At 40.0% G+C, this 20,389-nt stretch overlaps 1 protein-coding gene across 1 annotated transcript; it reads left to right on the forward strand.

The window, feature by feature from the left end:
- Positions 1 to 17,196: 17,196 nt before the first annotated feature.
- LOC124716842 (piggyBac transposable element-derived protein 4-like) lies at positions 17,197 to 18,849 on the forward strand. Its single transcript, XM_047243395.1, has one exon. The coding sequence runs from the start codon at positions 17,197 to 17,199 to the stop codon at positions 18,847 to 18,849; it is 1,653 nt and encodes a 550-aa protein (XP_047099351.1).
- The last annotated feature ends 1,540 nt before the right edge of the window (positions 18,850 to 20,389 follow it).

Below are 20,389 nucleotides of genomic sequence, written 5' to 3' on the forward strand. Positions count from 1 at the left end.
GCAACAAAACAGAGCCTTCTAAGTTGAAGCAATCGGCAAGAAAGAAGTAGTAAAATTAATTTTTGGTTTTCGAATATTTAATTATTAGCCAGAGTTGGTGCCTTGCAGTTGACCGAGGACCTTGAGGTTTTGCACGAACTGAGGTCTGGTAGCCACATAGCATGAGAAAGAGCGAAAAGTGTTAATATATTGTAAAAACGGAAGAAAATCTCCCGTTTCGTCTTTTGCTTCAAAATTACGTAATGACTGATCGTCACAATAGACGCCCTTTTCTCTGAATCGTTTACATTTATCGTTTGGAAACTTACGCCGTGCGCTGAGGTATTCGATGGCACTACAAGCCACAAAACAGAGCCTTCTAAGTTGAAGCAAGCGGCAAGAAAGAAGTAGTAAAATTAATGTTTTGGTTTTCGAATATTCAATTATTAGCCGGAGTTGGTGCCTTGCAGTTGACCGAGGACCTCGAGGTATTGCATGAACTGAGGTCTGGTAGCCACATAGCATGAGAAAGAGCGAAAAGTGTTAACATATTGTAAAAACGGAAGAAAATCTCCCGTTTCGTCTTTTGTTTGGTGATCACATAATGACTGATCGTCACAATTTCGCCCTTCTCTCAGAAACGTTTACAATTTATCGTTTGGAAACTTACGCCGTGCGCTGACGTATTCGATGGCACTACAAGCAACAAAACAAAGCCTTCTAAGTTGCAGCAATCGGCAAGAAAAAAGTAATAAAATTAATGTTTTGGTTTTCGAATATTCAATTATTAGCCGAAGTTGCTGCCTTGCAGTTGACCGAGGACCTTGAGGTATTGCATGAACTGAGGTCTGGTAGCCACATAGCATAAGAAAGAGCGAAAAGTGCTAATATATTGAAAAATCGGAAGAAAATCTCCCATTTCGTCTTTTGTTTTGTAATGACGTAATGACTGATCGTCATAATTGTCGCCCTTTTCTCAAAAACGTTTACATTTGTCGTTTGGAATCTTCCGTCGTGCGCTGACGTATTCGATGGCACTACAAGCAACAAAACAGAGCCATTTAAGTCGAAGCAATCGGCAAGAAAGAAGTAGTAAAAATTAATGTTTTGGTTTTCGAATATTCAATTATTAGCCGGAGTTGGTGCCTTGCAGTTGACCGAGGACCTTGAGGTTTTGCATGAACTGAGGTCTGGTAGCCACACAGCATGAGAAAGAGCGAAAAGTGTTAATATATTGTAAAAATTGAAGAAAATCTCCCGTTTCGTCTTTTGTTTCGTAATGACGTAATGACTGATCGTCACAATTGTCGCCCTTCTCTCAGAAACGTTTACATTTATCGTTTGGAAACTTGCGCCGTGCGCTGAGGTATTCAATGGCACTACAAACAACAAAACAGAGCCTTCTAAGTTGAAGCATTCGGCAAGAAAGAAGTAGTAAAATTAATGTTTTGGTTTTCGGATATTCAAATATTAGCCGGAGTTGGTGCCTTGCAGTTGACTGAGGACCTTGAGGTTTTGCATGAACTGAGGTCTGGTAGCCACATAGCATGAGAAAGAGCGAAAAGTGTTAATATATTGTAAAAACGAAGAAAATCTCCCGTTTCGTCTTTTGTTTCGTAATGATGTAATGACTGATCGTCACAATTCTCGCCCTTCTCTCAGAAACGATTACAATTATCGTTTAGATACTTACGCCGTGCGGTGACGTATTCGATGGCACTACAAGCAACAAAACAGAGCCTTCTAAGTTGAAGCAATCGGCAAGAAAGATGTAGCAAAATTAATGTTTTGGTTTTCGGATATTCAATTATTAGACGGAGTTGGTGCCTTGCAGTTGACCGAGGACCTTGAGGTTTTGCATGAACTGAGGTCTGGTAGCCACATAGCATGAGAAAAAGCGAAAAGTGTTAATATATTGTAAAATTGGAAGGAAATCTCCCGTTTCGTCTTTTGTCTCGTAATGACGTAATGACTGATCGTCACAATTGTCGCCCTTCTCTCAGAAACGTTTACATTTATCGTTTGGAAACTTACGCCGTGCGCTGAGGTATTCAATGGCACTACAAACAACAAAACAGAGCCTTCTAAGTTGAAGCATTCGGCAAGAAAGAAGTAGTAAAATTAATGTTTGGTTTTCGAATATTCAAATATTAGCCGGAGTTGGTGCCTTGCAGTTGACCGAGGACCTTGAGGTTTTGCATGAACTGAGGTCTGGTAGCCACATAGCATGAGAAAGAGCGAAAAGTGTTAATATATTGTAAAAACGGAAGAAAATCTCCCGTTTCGTCTTTTGTTTCGTAATGATGTAATGACTGATCGTCACAATTGTCGCCCTTCTCTCAGAAACGATTTCAATTATCGTTTGGAAACTTACGCCGTGCGGTGACGTATTCGATGGCACTACAAGCAACAAAACAAAGCCTTCTAAGTTGCAGCAATCGGCAAGAAAAAAGTAATAAAATTAATGTTTTGGTTTTCGAATATTCAATTATTAGCCGGAGTTGGTGCCTTGCAGTTGACTGAGGACCTTGAAGTTTTGCATGAATTGAGGTCTGGTAGCCACATAGCATGAGAAAGAGCGAAAAGTGTTAATACATTGTAAAAACGGAAGAAAATCTCCCGTTTCGTCTTTTGTTTCGTAATGACGTAATGACTGATCGTCACAATTTCGCCCTTCTCTCAGAAACGTTTACAATTTATCGTTTGGAAACTTACGCCGTGCGCTGACGTATTCGATGGCACTACAAGCAACAAAACAAAGCCTTCTAAGTTGCAGCAATCGGCAAGAAAAAAGTAATAAAATTAATGTTTTGGTTTTCGAATATTCAATTATTAGCCGAAGTTGCTGCCTTGCAGTTGACCGAGGACCTTGAGGTATTGCATGAACTGAGGTCTGGTAGCCACATAGCATAAGAAAGAGCGAAAAGTGCTAATATATTGAAAAATCGGAAGAAAATCTCCCATTTCGTCTTTTGTTTTGTAATGACGTAATGACTGATCGTCATAATTGTCGCCCTTTTCTCAAAAACGTTTACATTTGTCGTTTGGAATCTTCCGTCGTGCGCTGACGTATTCGATGGCACTACAAGCAACAAAACAGAGCCATTTAAGTCGAAGCAATCGGCAAGAAAGAAGTAGTAAAAATTAATGTTTTGGTTTTCGAATATTCAATTATTAGCCGGAGTTGGTGCCTTGCAGTTGACCGAGGACCTTGAGGTTTTGCATGAACTGAGGTCTGGTAGCCACACAGCATGAGAAAGAGCGAAAAGTGTTAATATATTGTAAAAATTGAAGAAAATCTCCCGTTTCGTCTTTTGTTTCGTAATGACGTAATGACTGATCGTCACAATTGTCGCCCTTCTCTCAGAAACGTTTACATTTATCGTTTGGAAACTTGCGCCGTGCGCTGAGGTATTCAATGGCACTACAAACAACAAAACAGAGCCTTCTAAGTTGAAGCATTCGGCAAGAAAGAAGTAGTAAAATTAATGTTTTGGTTTTCGAATATTCAAATATTAGCCGGAGTTGGTGCCTTGCAGTTGACTGAGGACCTTGAGGTTTTGCATGAACTGAGGTCTGGTAGCCACATAGCATGAGAAAGAGCGAAAAGTGTTAATATATTGTAAAAACGAAGAAAATCTCCCGTTTCGTCTTTTGTTTCGTAATGATGTAATGACTGATCGTCACAATTCTCGCCCTTCTCTCAGAAACGATTACAATTATCGTTTGGATACTTACGCCGTGCGGTGACGTATTCGATGGCACTACAAGCAACAAAACAGAGCCTTCTAAGTTGAAGCAATCGGCAAGAAAGATGTAGTAAAATTAATGTTTTGGTTTTCGGATATTCAATTATTAGACGGAGTTGGTGCCTTGCAGTTGACCGAGGACCTTAAGGTTTTGCATGAACTGAGGTCTGGTAGCCACATAGCATGAGAAAAAGCGAAAAGTGTTAATATATTGTAAAATTGGAAGGAAATCTCCCGTTTCGTCTTTTGTCTCGTAATGACGTAATGACTGATCGTCACAATTGTCGCCCTTCTCTCAGAAACGTTTACATTTATCGTTTGGAAACTTACGCCGTGCGCTGAGGTATTCAATGGCACTACAAACAACAAAACAGAGCCTTCTAAGTTGAAGCATTCGGCAAGAAAGAAGTAGTAAAATTAATGTTTGGTTTTCGAATATTCAAATATTAGCCGGAGTTGGTGCCTTGCAGTTGACCGAGGACCTTGAGGTTTTGCATGAACTGAGGTCTGGTAGCCACATAGCATGAGAAAGAGCGAAAAGTGTTAATATATTGTAAAAACGGAAGAAAATCTCCCGTTTCGTCTTTTGTTTCGTAATGATGTAATGACTGATCGTCACAATTGTCGCCCTTCTCTCAGAAACGATTTCAATTATCGTTTGGAAACTTACGCCGTGCGGTGACGTATTCGATGGCACTACAAGCAACAAAACAAAGCCTTCTAAGTTGCAGCAATCGGCAAGAAAAAAGTAATAAAATTAATGTTTTGGTTTTCGAATATTCAATTATTAGCCGGAGTTGGTGCCTTGCAGTTGACTGAGGACCTTGAAGTTTTGCATGAATTGAGGTCTGGTAGCCACATAGCATGAGAAAGAGCGAAAAGTGTTAATACATTGTAAAAACGGAAGAAAATCTCCCGTTTCGTCTTTTGTTTTGTAATGACGTAATGACTGATCGTCACAATTGTCGCCCTACTCTCAGAAACGTTTACATTCATCGTTTGGAAACTTACGTCGTGTGCTGACGTATTCGATGGCCCTACAAGCAACAAAACAGAGCCTTCTAAGTTGAAGCAAGCGGCAAGAAAGAAGTAGTAAAATTAATGTTTTGGTTTTCGAATATTCAATTATTAGCCGGAGTTGGTGCCTTGCAGTTGATCGAGGACCTTGAGGTTTTGCATGAACTGAGGTCTGGTAGCCACATAGCATGAGAAAGAGCGAAAAGTGTTAATATATAGTAAAAATGGTAGAATATCTCCCGTTTCGTCTTTTGTTTCGTAATGACGTAATGACTGATCGTCACAATTGTCACCCTTCTCTCAGAAACGTTTACATTTATCGTTTGGAAACTTACGTCGTGCTCTGACATATTCGATGGCACTACAAGCAACAAAACAGAGCCTTCTAAGTTGAAGTAATCGGCAAGAAAGAAGTAGTAAAATTAATGTTTGGTTTTTTGAATATTCAATTATTAGCTTGAGTTGGTGCCTTGCAGTTGACCGAGGAGCTTGAGGTTTTGCATGAACAGAGGTCTGGTAGCCACATAGCATGAGAAAGAGCGAAAAGTGTTAATATATTGTAAAAACGGAAGAAAATCTCCCGTTTCGTCTTTTGTTTCGTGATGACGTAATGACTGATCGTCACAATTGTCACCCTTCTCTCAGAAACCTTTCCATTTATCGTTTGGAAACTTACGTCGTGCGCTGACGTATTCGATGGCACTACAAGCAACAAAACAGAGCATTCTAACTTGAAGAAATCGGCAAGAAAGAAGTAGTAAAATTAATGTCTTGGTTTTCGAATATTCAATTATTAGTCGGAGTTGGTGCCTTGCAGTTGACCGAGGACCTTGAGAATTTGCATGAACTGAGGTCTGGTAACCACATAGCATGAGAAAGAGCGAAAAGTGTTAATATATTGTAAAAACGGAAGAAAATCTCCCGTTTCGTCTTTTGTTTCGTAATGACGTAATGACTGATCGTCACAATTGTCACCCTTCTCTCAGAGACGTTTACATTTATCGTTTGGAAACTTACGCCGTGCGCTGAGGTATTCGATGGCACTACAAGCAACAAAACAGAGCCTTCTAAGTTGAAGCAATCGGCAAGAAAGAAGTAGTAAAATTAATGTTTTGGTTTTCGAATATTCAATTATTAGCCGGAGGTGGTGCCTTGCAGTTGACCGAGGATCTTGAGGTTTTGCATGGGCTTAGGTCTGGTAGCCACATAGCATGAGAAAGAGCGAAAAGTGTTAATATATAGTAAAAACGGAAGAAATCTCCCGTTTCGTCTTTTGTTTCGTAATGACGTAATGACTGATCGTCACAATTGACGCCCTTCTCTCAGAAACGTTTACATTTATCGTTTGGAAACATACGACGTCCGCTGACGTATTCGATGGCACTACAAGCAACAAAACAGAGCCTTCTATGTTGAAGAAATCGGCAAGAAAGAATTAGTGAAATTAATGTTTTGGTTTTCGAATATTCAATTATTAGCCGGAGTTGGTGCCTTGCAGTTGACCGAGGACCTTGTGGTTTTCATGAACTGAGGTCTGGTAGCCACATAGCATGAGAAAGAGCGAAAAGTGTTAATATATTGTAAAAACGGAAGAAAATCTCCCGTTCCGTCTTTTGTTTCGTAATGACGTAATGACTGATCGTCACAATTGTCGCCCTTCTCTCAGAAACGTTTACATTTATCGTTTGGAAACTTACGCCGTGCGCTGAGGTATTCGATGGCACTACAAGCAACAAAACAGTGCCTTCTAAGTTGAAGCAATCGGCAAGAAAGAAGTAGTAAAATTAAAGTTTTGGTTTTCAAATATATAATTATTAGCCGGAGTTGGTGCCTTGCAGTTGACCGAGGACCTTGAGGTTTTGCATGAACTGAGGTCTGGTAGCCACATAGCATGAGAAAGAGCGAAAAGTGTTAATATATAGTAAAAACGGAAGAAAATCTCCCGTTCCGTCTTTTGTTTCTTAATGACGTAATGACTGATCGTCACAATTGTCGCCCTTCTCTCAGAAACGTTTACATTTATCGTTTGGAAACTTACGCCATGCGCTGAGGTATTCGATGGCACTACAAGCAACAAAACAGAGCCTTCTAAGTTGAAGCAATCGGCAAGAATGAAGTAGTAAAATTAATGTTTTTGTTTTCGAATATTCAATTATTAGCCGGAGTTGGTGCCTTGCAGTTGACCGAGGACCTTGAGGTTTAGCATGAACTGAGGTCTGGTAGCCACATAGCATGAGAAAGAGCGAAAAGTGTTAATATATTGTAAAAACGGAAGAAAATCTCCCGTTTCGTCTTTTGTTTCGTAATGACGTAATGACTGATCGTCACAATTGTCGCCCTTCTCTCAGAACCGTTTACATTTATCGTTTGGAAACATACGCCGTGCGCTGAGGTATTCGATGGCACTAGTAGCAACAAAACAGAGCCTCCTAAGTTGAAGCAATCGGCAAGAAAGAAGTAGTAAAATTAATGTTTTGGTTTTCGAATATTCAATTATTAGCCGGAGTTGGTGCCTTGCAGTTGACCGAGGACCTTGAGGTTTTGCATGAACTGAGGTCTGGTAGCCACATAGCATGAGAAAGAGCGAAAAGTGTTAATATATAGTAAAAACGGAAGAAAATCTCCCGTTTCGTCTTTTGTTTCGTAATGACGTAATGACTGAACGTCACAATTGTCGCCCTTCTCTCAGAAACGTTTACATTTATCGTTTGGAAACTTACGCCGTGCGCTGAGGTAGTCGATGGCACCACAAGCAACAAAACGGAGCCTTCTAAGTTGTAGCAATCGGCAAGAAAGAAGTAGTAAAATTAATGATTTGGTTTTCGAATATTCAATTATTGGCCGGAGATTGGGCCTTGCAGTTGACTGAGGACCTTGAGGTTTTGCATGAACTGAGGTCTGGTAGCCACATAGCATGAGAAAGAGCGAAAAGTGTTAATATATTGTAAAAACGGAAGAAAATCTCCCGTTTCGTCTTTTGTTTCGTAATGACGTAATGACTGATCGTCACAATTGTCGCCCTTCTCTCAGAAACCTTTACATTTATCGTTTGGAAACTTACGCCGTGCGCTGACGTATTCGATGGCACTACAAGCAGCAAAACAGAGCCTTCTAAGTTGAAGCAATTGGCAAGAAAGTAGTAGTAAAACTAATGTTTTGGTTTTCGAATATTCAATTATTAGCTGGAGTTGGTGCCTTGCAGTTGACCGAGGACCTTGAGGTTTTGCATGAACTGAGGTCTGGTAGCCACATAGCATGAGAAAGAGCGATAAGTGTTAATATATTGTAAAAACGGAAGAAAATCTCCTGTTTCGTCTTTTGTTTTGTAATGACGTAATGACTGATCGTCACAATTGTCGCCCTTCTCTCAGAAACGTTTACATTTATCGTTTGGAAACTTACGCCGTGAGCCGACGTATTCAATGGCACTACAAGCAACAAAACAGAGCCTTCTAAGTTGTAGCAATCTGCAAGAAAGAAGTAGTAAAATTAATGTTTTGTTTTTCGAATATTTAATTATTAGCCGGAGTTGGTGCCTTGCAGTTGACTGAGGACCTTGAGGTTTTGCATGAACTGAGGTCTGGTAGCCACATAGCATGAGAAAGAGCGAAAAGTGTTAATATATTGTAAAAACGGAAGAAAATCTCCCGTTTCGTCTTTTGTTTCGTAATGACGTAATGACTGATCGTCACAATTGTCGCCCTTCTCTCAGAAACCTTTACATTTATCGTTTGGAAACTTACGTCGTGCGCTCACGTATTCGATGGCACTACAAGCAACAAAACAGAGCCTTCTAAGTTGAAGCAATCGGCAAGAAAGAAGTAGTAAAATTAATGTTTTGGTTTTCGAATATTCAATTATTAGCCGGAGTTGGTGCATTGCAGTTGACCGAGGACCTTGAGGTTTTGCATGAACTGAGGTCTGGTAGCCACATAGCACGAGAAAGAGCGAAAAGTGTTAATATATAGTAAAAACGGAAGAAAATCTCCCGTTTCGTCTTTTGTTTCGTAATGACGTAATGACTGATCGTCACAATTGTCGCCCTTCTCTCAGAAACCTTTACATTTATCGTTTGGAAACTTACGTCGTGCGCTGACGTATTCGATGGCACTACAAGCAACAAAACAGAGCCTTCTAAGTTGAAGAAATCGGCAAGAAAGAACTAGTAAAATTAATGTTTTGGTTTTCGAATATTCAATTATTAGCCAGAGTTGGTGCCTAGCAGTTGACCGAGGACCTTGAGGTTTTGCATGAACTGAGGTCTGGTAGCCACATAGCATGAGAAAGAGCGAAAAGTGTTAATATATTGTAAAAAAGGAAGAAAATCTCCCGTTTCGTCTTTTGTTTCGTAATGACGTAATGACGGATCGTCACAATTGTCGCCCTTCTCTCAGAAACGGTTACATTTATCGTTTGGAAACTTACGCCGTGCGCTGAGGTATTCGATGGCACTACAAGCAACAAAACAGAGCCTTCTAAGTTGAAGCAATCGGCAAGAAAGAAGTAATAAAATTAATGTTTTGGTTTTCGAATATTCAATTATTAGCTGGAGTTGGTGCTTTGCAGTTTGACCGAGGACCTTGAGGTTTTGCATGAACTGAGGTCTGGTAGCCACATAGCATGAGAAAGAGCAAAAACAGTTAATATATAGTAAAAACGGAAGGAAATCTCCCGTTTCGTCTTTTGTTTCGTAATGACGTAATAACTGAACGTCACATTGTCGCCCTTCTCTCAGAAACGTTTACATTTATCGTTTGGAAACTTACGTCGTGAGCTGACGTATTCGATGGCACTACAAGCAACAAAACAGAGCCTTCTAAGTTGTAGCAATCGGCAAGAAAGAAGTAGTAAAATTAATGTTTTGGTTTTCGAATATTCAATTATTAGCCGGAGATGGTGACTTGTAGTTGACTGAGGACCTTGAGGTTTTGCATGAACTGAGGTCTGGTAGCCACATAGCATGAGAAAGAGCGAAAAGTGTTAATATATTGTAAAAACGGAAGAAAATCTCCCGTTTCGTCTTTTGTTTCGTAACGACGTAATGACTGATCGTCACAATTGTCGCCCTTCTCTCAGAAACGTTTACATTTATCGTTTGGAAACTTACGCCGTGCGCTGACGTATGCGATGGCACTACAAGCAACAAAACAGAGCCTTCTAAGTTGAAGCAATCGGCAAGAAAGAACTAGTAAAATTAATGTTTTGGTTTTCGAATTTCAATTATTAGCCGGAGTTGGTGCCTTGCAGTTGACCGAGGACCTTGAGGTTTTGCATAAACTGAGGTCTGGTAGCCACATAGCATGAGAAAGAGCGAAAAGTGTTAATATATTGTAAAAACGGAAGAAAATCTCCCGTTTCGTCTTTTGTTTCGTAATGACGTACTGACTGATCGTCACAATTGTCGCCCTTCTCTCAGTAACGTTTACTTTTATCGTTTGGAAACTTTCGTCGTGCGCTGACGTATTCGATGGCACTACAAGCAACAAAACAGAGCTTTCTAAGTTGAAGCAATCGGCAAGAAAGAAGTAGTAAAATTAATGTTTTGGTTTTCGAATATTCAATTATTACCCGGAGTTGGTGCCTTGCAGTTGACCGAGGACCTTGAGGTTTTGCATGAAGTGAGGTCTGGTAGCCACATAGCATGAGAAAGAGCTATAAGTGTTAATATATTGTAAAAACGGAAGAAAATCTCCCGTTTCGTCTTTTGTTTCGTAATGACGTAATGACTGATCGTCACAATTTCGCCCTTCTCTCAGAAACGTTTACAATTTATCGTTTGGAAACTTACGCCGTGCGCTGACGTATTCGATGGCACTACAAGCAACAAAACAAAGCCTTCTAAGTTGCAGCAATCGGCAAGAAAAAAGTAATAAAATTAATGTTTTGGTTTTCGAATATTCAATTATTAGCCGGAGTTGGTGCCTTGCAGTTGACTGAGGACCTTGAAGTTTTGCATGAATTGAGGTCTGGTAGCCACATAGCATGAGAAAGAGCGAAAAGTGTTAATACATTGTAAAAACGGAAGAAAATCTCCCGTTTCGTCTTTTGTTTCGTAATGACGTAATGACTGATCGTCACAATTTCGCCCTTCTCTCAGAAACGTTTACAATTTATCGTTTGGAAACTTACGCCGTGCGCTGACGTATTCGATGGCACTACAAGCAACAAAACAAAGCCTTCTAAGTTGCAGCAATCGGCAAGAAAAAAGTAATAAAATTAATGTTTTGGTTTTCGAATATTCAATTATTAGCCGAAGTTGCTGCCTTGCAGTTGACCGAGGACCTTGAGGTATTGCATGAACTGAGGTCTGGTAGCCACATAGCATAAGAAAGAGCGAAAAGTGCTAATATATTGAAAAATCGGAAGAAAATCTCCCATTTCGTCTTTTGTTTTGTAATGACGTAATGACTGATCGTCATAATTGTCGCCCTTTTCTCAAAAACGTTTACATTTGTCGTTTGGAATCTTCCGTCGTGCGCTGACGTATTCGATGGCACTACAAGCAACAAAACAGAGCCATTTAAGTCGAAGCAATCGGCAAGAAAGAAGTAGTAAAAATTAATGTTTTGGTTTTCGAATATTCAATTATTAGCCGGAGTTGGTGCCTTGCAGTTGACCGAGGACCTTGAGGTTTTGCATGAACTGAGGTCTGGTAGCCACACAGCATGAGAAAGAGCGAAAAGTGTTAATATATTGTAAAAATTGAAGAAAATCTCCCGTTTCGTCTTTTGTTTCGTAATGACGTAATGACTGATCGTCACAATTGTCGCCCTTCTCTCAGAAACGTTTACATTTATCGTTTGGAAACTTGCGCCGTGCGCTGAGGTATTCAATGGCACTACAAACAACAAAACAGAGCCTTCTAAGTTGAAGCATTCGGCAAGAAAGAAGTAGTAAAATTAATGTTTTGGTTTTCGAATATTCAAATATTAGCCGGAGTTGGTGCCTTGCAGTTGACTGAGGACCTTGAGGTTTTGCATGAACTGAGGTCTGGTAGCCACATAGCATGAGAAAGAGCGAAAAGTGTTAATATATTGTAAAAACGAAGAAAATCTCCCGTTTCGTCTTTTGTTTCGTAATGATGTAATGACTGATCGTCACAATTGTCGCCCTTCTCTCAGAAACGATTACAATTATCGTTTGGATACTTACGCCGTGCGGTGACGTATTCGATGGCACTACAAGCAACAAAACAGAGCCTTCTAAGTTGAAGCAATCGGCAAGAAAGATGTAGTAAAATTAATGTTTTGGTTTTCGGATATTCAATTATTAGACGGAGTTGGTGCCTTGCAGTTGACCGAGGACCTTAAGGTTTTGCATGAACTGAGGTCTGGTAGCCACATAGCATGAGAAAAAGCGAAAAGTGTTAATATATTGTAAAATTGGAAGGAAATCTCCCGTTTCGTCTTTTGTCTCGTAATGACGTAATGACTGATCGTCACAATTGTCGCCCTTCTCTCAGAAACGTTTACATTTATCGTTTGGAAACTTACGCCGTGCGCTGAGGTATTCAATGGCACTACAAACAACAAAACAGAGCCTTCTAAGTTGAAGCATTCGGCAAGAAAGAAGTAGTAAAATTAATGTTTGGTTTTCGAATATTCAAATATTAGCCGGAGTTGGTGCCTTGCAGTTGACCGAGGACCTTGAGGTTTTGCATGAACTGAGGTCTGGTAGCCACATAGCATGAGAAAGAGCGAAAAGTGTTAATATATTGTAAAAACGGAAGAAAATCTCCCGTTTCGTCTTTTGTTTCGTAATGATGTAATGACTGATCGTCACAATTGTCGCCCTTCTCTCAGAAACGATTTCAATTATCGTTTGGAAACTTACGCCGTGCGGTGACGTATTCGATGGCACTACAAGCAACAAAACAAAGCCTTCTAAGTTGCAGCAATCGGCAAGAAAAAAGTAATAAAATTAATGTTTTGGTTTTCGAATATTCAATTATTAGCCGGAGTTGGTGCCTTGCAGTTGACTGAGGACCTTGAAGTTTTGCATGAATTGAGGTCTGGTAGCCACATAGCATGAGAAAGAGCGAAAAGTGTTAATACATTGTAAAAACGGAAGAAAATCTCCCGTTTCGTCTTTTGTTTTGTAATGACGTAATGACTGATCGTCACAATTGTCGCCCTACTCTCAGAAACGTTTACATTCATCGTTTGGAAACTTACGTCGTGTGCTGACGTATTCGATGGCCCTACAAGCAACAAAACAGAGCCTTCTAAGTTGAAGCAAGCGGCAAGAAAGAAGTAGTAAAATTAATGTTTTGGTTTTCGAATATTCAATTATTAGCCGGAGTTGGTGCCTTGCAGTTGATCGAGGACCTTGAGGTTTTGCATGAACTGAGGTCTGGTAGCCACATAGCATGAGAAAGAGCGAAAAGTGTTAATATATAGTAAAAATGGTAGAATATCTCCCGTTTCGTCTTTTGTTTCGTAATGACGTAATGACTGATCGTCACAATTGTCACCCTTCTCTCAGAAACGTTTACATTTATCGTTTGGAAACTTACGTCGTGCTCTGACATATTCGATGGCACTACAAGCAACAAAACAGAGCCTTCTAAGTTGAAGTAATCGGCAAGAAAGAAGTAGTAAAATTAATGTTTGGTTTTTTGAATATTCAATTATTAGCTTGAGTTGGTGCCTTGCAGTTGACCGAGGAGCTTGAGGTTTTGCATGAACAGAGGTCTGGTAGCCACATAGCATGAGAAAGAGCGAAAAGTGTTAATATATTGTAAAAACGGAAGAAAATCTCCCGTTTCGTCTTTTGTTTCGTGATGACGTAATGACTGATCGTCACAATTGTCACCCTTCTCTCAGAAACCTTTCCATTTATCGTTTGGAAACTTACGTCGTGCGCTGACGTATTCGATGGCACTACAAGCAACAAAACAGAGCATTCTAACTTGAAGAAATCGGCAAGAAAGAAGTAGTAAAATTAATGTCTTGGTTTTCGAGTATTCAATTATTAGCCGGAGTTGGTGCCTTGCAGTTGACCGAGGACCTTGAGAATTTGCATGAACTGAGGTCTGGTAACCACATAGCATGAGAAAGAGCGAAAAGTGTTAATATATTGTAAAAACGGAAGAAAATCTCCCGTTTCGTCTTTTGTTTCGTAATGACGTAATGACTGATCGTCACAATTGTCACCCTTCTCTCAGAGACGTTTACATTTATCGTTTGGAAACTTACGCCGTGCGCTGAGGTATTCGATGGCACTACAAGCAACAAAACAGAGCCTTCTAAGTTGAAGCAATCGGCAAGAAAGAAGTAGTAAAATTAATGTTTTGGTTTTCGAATATTCAATTATTAGCCGGAGGTGGTGCCTTGCAGTTGACCGAGGATCTTGAGGTTTTGCATGGGCTGAGGTCTGGTAGCCACATAGCATGAGAAAGAGCGAAAAGTGTTAATATATAGTAAAAACGGAAGAAATCTCCCGTTTCGTCTTTTGTTTCGTAATGACGTAATGACTGATCGTCACAATTGACGCCCTTCTCTCAGAAACGTTTACATTTATCGTTTGGAAACATACGACGTCCGCTGACGTATTCGATGGCACTACAAGCAACAAAACAGAGCCTTCTATGTTGAAGAAATCGGCAAGAAAGAATTAGTGAAATTAATGTTTTGGTTTTCGAATATTCAATTATTAGCCGGAGTTGGTGCCTTGCAGTTGACCGAGGACCTTGTGGTTTTCATGAACTGAGGTCTGGTAGCCACATAGCATGAGAAAGAGCGAAAAGTGTTAATATATTGTAAAAACGGAAGAAAATCTCCCGTTCCGTCTTTTGTTTCGTAATGACGTAATGACTGATCGTCACAATTGTCGCCCTTCTCTCAGAAACGTTTACATTTATCGTTTGGAAACTTACGCCGTGCGCTGAGGTATTCGATGGCACTACAAGCAACAAAACAGTGCCTTCTAAGTTGAAGCAATCGGCAAGAAAGAAGTAGTAAAATTAAAGTTTTGGTTTTCAAATATATAATTATTAGCCGGAGTTGGTGCCTTGCAGTTGACCGAGGACCTTGAGGTTTTGCATGAACTGAGGTCTGGTAGCCACATAGCATGAGAAAGAGCGAAAAGTGTTAATATATAGTAAAAACGGAAGAAAATCTCCCGTTCCGTCTTTTGTTTCTTAATGACGTAATGACTGATCGTCACAATTGTCGCCCTTCTCTCAGAAACGTTTACATTTATCGTTTGGAAACTTACGCCATGCGCTGAGGTATTCGATGGCACTACAAGCAACAAAACAGAGCCTTCTAAGTTGAAGCAATCGGCAAGAATGAAGTAGTAAAATTAAAGTTTTGGTTTTCGAATATTCAATTATTAGCCGGAGTTGGTGCCTTGCAGTTGACCGAGGACCTTGAGGTTTAGCATGAACTGAGGTCTGGTAGCCACATAGCATGAGAAAGAGCGAAAAGTGTTAATATATTGTAAAAACGGAAGAAAATCTCCCGTTTCGTCTTTTGTTTCGTAATGACGTAATGACTGATCGTCACAATTGTCGCCCTTCTCTCAGAACCGTTTACATTTATCGTTTGGAAACATACGCCGTGCGCTGAGGTATTCGATGGCACTAGTAGCAACAAAACAGAGCCTCCTAAGTTGAAGCAATCGGCAAGAAAGAAGTAGTAAAATTAATGTTTTGGTTTTCGAATATTCAATTATTAGCCGGAGTTGGTGCCTTGCAGTTGACCGAGGACCTTGAGGTTTTGCATGAACTGAGGTCTGGTAGCCACATAGCATGAGAAAGAGCGAAAAGTGTTAATATATAGTAAAAACGGAAGAAAATCTCCCGTTTCGTCTTTTGTTTCGTAATGACGTAATGACTGAACGTCACAATTGTCGCCCTTCTCTCAGAAACGTTTACATTTATCGTTTGGAAACTTACGCCGTGCGCTGAGGTAGTCGATGGCACCACAAGCAACAAAACGGAGCCTTCTAAGTTGTAGCAATCGGCAAGAAAGAAGTAGTAAAATTAATGATTTGGTTTTCGAATATTCAATTATTGGCCGGAGATTGGGCCTTGCAGTTGACTGAGGACCTTGAGGTTTTGCATGAACTGAGGTCTGGTAGCCACATAGCATGAGAAAGAGCGAAAAGTGTTAATATATTGTAAAAACGGAAGAAAATCTCCCGTTTCGTCTTTTGTTTCGTAATGACGTAATGACTGATCGTCACAATTGTCGCCCTTCTCTCAGAAACCTTTACATTTATCGTTTGGAAACTTACGCCGTGCGCTGACGTATTCGATGGCACTACAAGCAGCAAAACAGAGCCTTCTAAGTTGAAGCAATTGGCAAGAAAGTAGTAGTAAAACTAATGTTTTGGTTTTCGAATATTCAATTATTAGCTGGAGTTGGTGCCTTGCAGTTGACCGAGGACCTTGAGGTTTTGCATGAACTGAGGTCTGGTAGCCACATAGCATGAGAAAGAGCGATAAGTGTTAATATATTGTAAAAACGGAAGAAAATCTCCTGTTTCGTCTTTTGTTTTGTAATGACGTAATGACTGATCGTCACAATTGTCGCCCTTCTCTCAGAAACGTTTACATTTATCGTTTGGAAACTTACGCCGTGAGCCGACGTATTCAATGGCACTACAAGCAACAAAACAGAGCCTTCTAAGTTGTAGCAATCTGCAAGAAAGAAGTAGTAAAATTAATGTTTTGTTTTTCGAATATTTAATTATTAGCCGGAGTTGGTGCCTTGCAGTTGACTGAGGACCTTGAGGTTTTGCATGAACTGAGGTCTGGTAGCCACATAGCATGAGAAAGAGCGAAAAGTGTTAATATATTGTAAAAACGGAAGAAAATCTCCCGTTTCGTCTTTTGTTTCGTAATGACGTAATGACTGATCGTCACAATTGTCGCCCTTCTCTCAGAAACCTTTACATTTATCGTTTGGAAACTTACGTCGTGCGCTCACGTATTCGATGGCACTACAAGCAACAAAACAGAGCCTTCTAAGTTGAAGCAATCGGCAAGAAAGAAGTAGTAAAATTAACACTCTAAGCGCCAAGCCCGTAAAATTTACGGGCCTGGGATCGCGCGAAAATCACCAAGCCCGTAAAATTTACGGGCCGCTACATTTAATTTCATTCAAAACACTGCAACGTTATTTCTACGGGTTTGGCCAGCGCTATACGTTTTTCAGATGTTTATTAACAAAATGCGTCCATAGATGTCACGGCAGCGCTGTAATTCATGTTAAAACTTATCTTTGCGTTCTCAGTCTGTATATCATTCAGTTGTTTGTCATCATGTTTCGGCGCGGTTTATCAGACGCAGAAATTGCGGATTTGATCAATCATAGCGACACTCTGGATAATGTAGAGAGTGATTCAGACGATTCTGAATGCAATGGTGTGTTTGAAGGTACGTATTTCCGAATTTTCCACGTAATTGTGCAGTACGCACATATCTGTTGAACATGTGTAAACGATGTATGTAGTTACACATAATGTGATATTCTTTTTAGAAGACGAGATTGATGACAGTTTGTCTTCAGATGAAGACGAGAATGATGTTGAAGGTGTTGCTTCAAATCCAGCAGCTGTGCCGTATCCGAAAGACAGTGAGTGGACTGCAGTTGACACCTACCGACCTCTGCCTGTCAACACGACACCCAGGCAGATACTAGTGGATATTGATGAGTCGAGTTCTGTACTGGATTGCAGTAAAGTGTTCCTTACTGACAGTGACGTAAATGAACTCAAGAGACAGACAAATTTGTATGCATCACAGACAATACAGAAGAAAAGAAGAGGAAATAATCTGAAGCCCCATTCAGTTTTGAGTTCGTGGAAGCCAGTGACTATAAGTGAGATGAGGCGTTTCTTGGGTATTATTTTCCACATGTGTGTTTCGAAAAAGCCCAAAATTGCGGACCATTGGAGCACTAATCCTGTTCTTAGTTGTAACTTTTGTCCCCATGTCATGAGCCGTTTGCGTTTCACTCAGATACTGTCATGCTTGCATCTTGTTGACAATTCAAATCAGAAAAAACCAGGCGAAGATGGATTTCATCCACTTTACAAAGTTTTGCCATATTATAATAATTTGAAGGAGCGATGTATCCAGGCATATCGTCCCTCAGAAAAAGTGACAATTGATGAAGGAATTTGCCCATTTCGAGGTCGTGTGAGTTTCCGTGTTTACATGCAAAATAAGCCTCATAAGTATGGACTGAAAGTATATGCTGTTGCTGAAGCCAGTAGTGGCTATGTTGTAAATTTTGAAGTTTATGCTGGTAAGCATATTGTTGACAATTCTTCGTCTGCGGTTATTTTGCGATTGTTGTCTGACAGCAGCTTGCTGAACAAAGGCCACACTGTGTATTTAGATCGATTTTATTCCAGTCCAGAGCTATTTCAGCAACTGGCAGAGAAAGGCACTGGAGCTGTTGGTACTGTGAACAAATCCAGGAAAGGATTGCCTAAAGATTTAGTATCTGCTACGCTGAAAAAGGGCGAAATGTCTTTTCGGCGTAAAGATAATGTATTGGCAATGAAGTGGAAAGATAAGAGAGATGTGTATACATTGTCTACAAGGCATCAAGCAACATTTGGTACGCATACTAAGAGAAATGGGTCTGTAGTATTGAAACCACTTCAGGTACTTGATTACAACCTCAATAAAATTGGAGTGGATATTGGAGACCAACGCCTGCAGTACAATCCGTTCCAGCACAGAACTGTGAAATGGTGGCGAAAATTATATTTCCATTTGCTGCTTATGGGAGTATCAAATGCATTTTGGCTGTACAATGCAGTGCACAGGAAGAAAATTACAATAACAGACTTTATAACAGTGCTTGCAGTTCAGCTTGTTGAAGACGACACACTTGAATTCATTCCAAGAAATGAAGGAACTGTAGGTCGGCTAACAAAGAGACATTTTTTGCAGCACATACCTGCAACTACTAAGAAGTATGCTGCTCGTGTGTGTCACGTGTGCAGTTCCAGGAGCAAGAAACAGAGTGGCAAGGCTTCTCGCAAAGAGACACGATACGAATGTGAACAGTGTGGCGTTGCACTCTGCCTGGAACCTTGCTTTAAAATTTTCCACACTAAAAAACAATATGATTCTGTGTGAAATTTATATGTAATACTGTATACTATCAGAAACATGTAATGTAGTGCCACAATTTTGGTTAAAAATAAATCACAATTGTATTCCCTTATTCGTATGACTTTTTCTAAATTCTTAAAACATCTAAGTGATTTCTATAACTGTACCTTAAAGCTGTGCATTGTAAAGTAGTTTCTTTCACTCAGAATTAAAGTAGAAATGTGCAGCTTCAAGATGGTACCAAATTTGCCACAATCCAAACAGTAGATTTGATGCAGTAATTTTTTTAATATTGGTAAAATTGCCCGGTTTCTAGGGACGGGTGCATAAAATAGGCCTGGTACAGAGAGTGTTAATGTTTTGGTTTTCGAATATTCAATTATTAGCCGGAGTTGGTGCATTGCAGTTGACCGAGGACCTTGAGGTTTTGCATGAACTGAGGTCTGGTAGCCACATAGCACGAGAAAGAGCGAAAAGTGTTAATATATAGTAAAAACGGAAGAAAATCTCCCGTTTCGTCTTTTGTTTCGTAATGACGTAATGACTGATCGTCACAATTGTCGCCCTTCTCTCAGAAACCTTTACATTTATCGTTTGGAAACTTACGTCGTGCGCTGACGTATTCGATGGCACTACAAGCAACAAAACAGAGCCTTCTAAGTTGAAGAAATCGGCAAGAAAGAACTAGTAAAATTAATGTTTTGGTTTTCGAATATTCAATTATTAGCCAGAGTTGGTGCCTAGCAGTTGACCGAGGACCTTGAGGTTTTGCATGAACTGAGGTCTGGTAGCCACATAGCATGAGAAAGAGCGAAAAGTGTTAATATATTGTAAAAAAGGAAGAAAATCTCCCGTTTCGTCTTTTGTTTCGTAATGACGTAATGACGGATCGTCACAATTGTCGCCCTTCTCTCAGAAACGGTTACATTTATCGTTTGGAAACTTACGCCGTGCGCTGAGGTATTCGATGGCACTACAAGCAACAAAACAGAGCCTTCTAAGTTGAAGCAATCGGCAAGAAAGAAGTAATAAAATTAATGTTTTGGTTTTCGAATATTCAATTATTAGCTGGAGTTGGTGCTTTGCAGTTTGACCGAGGACCTTGAGGTTTTGCATGAACTGAGGTCTGGTAGCCACATAGCATGAGAAAGAGCAAAAACAGTTAATATATAGTAAAAACGGAAGGAAATCTCCCGTTTCGTCTTTTGTTTCGTAATGACGTAATAACTGAACGTCACATTGTCGCCCTTCTCTCAGAAACGTTTACATTTATCGTTTGGAAACTTACGTCGTGAGCTGACGTATTCGATGGCACTACAAGCAACAAAACAGAGCCTTCTAAGTTGTAGCAATCGGCAAGAAAGAAGTAGTAAAATTAATGTTTTGGTTTTCGAATATTCAATTATTAGCCGGAGATGGTGACTTGTAGTTGACTGAGGACCTTGAGGTTTTGCATGAACTGAGGTCTGGTAGCCACATAGCATGAGAAAGAGCGAAAAGTGTTAATATATTGTAAAAACGGAAGAAAATCTCCCGTTTCGTCTTTTGTTTCGTAACGACGTAA

Source organism: Schistocerca piceifrons, chromosome 9, assembly GCF_021461385.2.
Source record: "Schistocerca piceifrons isolate TAMUIC-IGC-003096 chromosome 9, iqSchPice1.1, whole genome shotgun sequence".
In the NCBI taxonomy this organism is placed as follows: Eukaryota; Metazoa; Arthropoda; class Insecta; order Orthoptera; family Acrididae; genus Schistocerca; species Schistocerca piceifrons.

Bases quoted from the DNA above. Each gene is read 5' to 3' on its own strand.
- LOC124716842 (XM_047243395.1), top strand. From the start codon at position 17,197: ATGTATGTAGTTACACATAATGTGATATTCTTTTTAGAAGACGAGATT.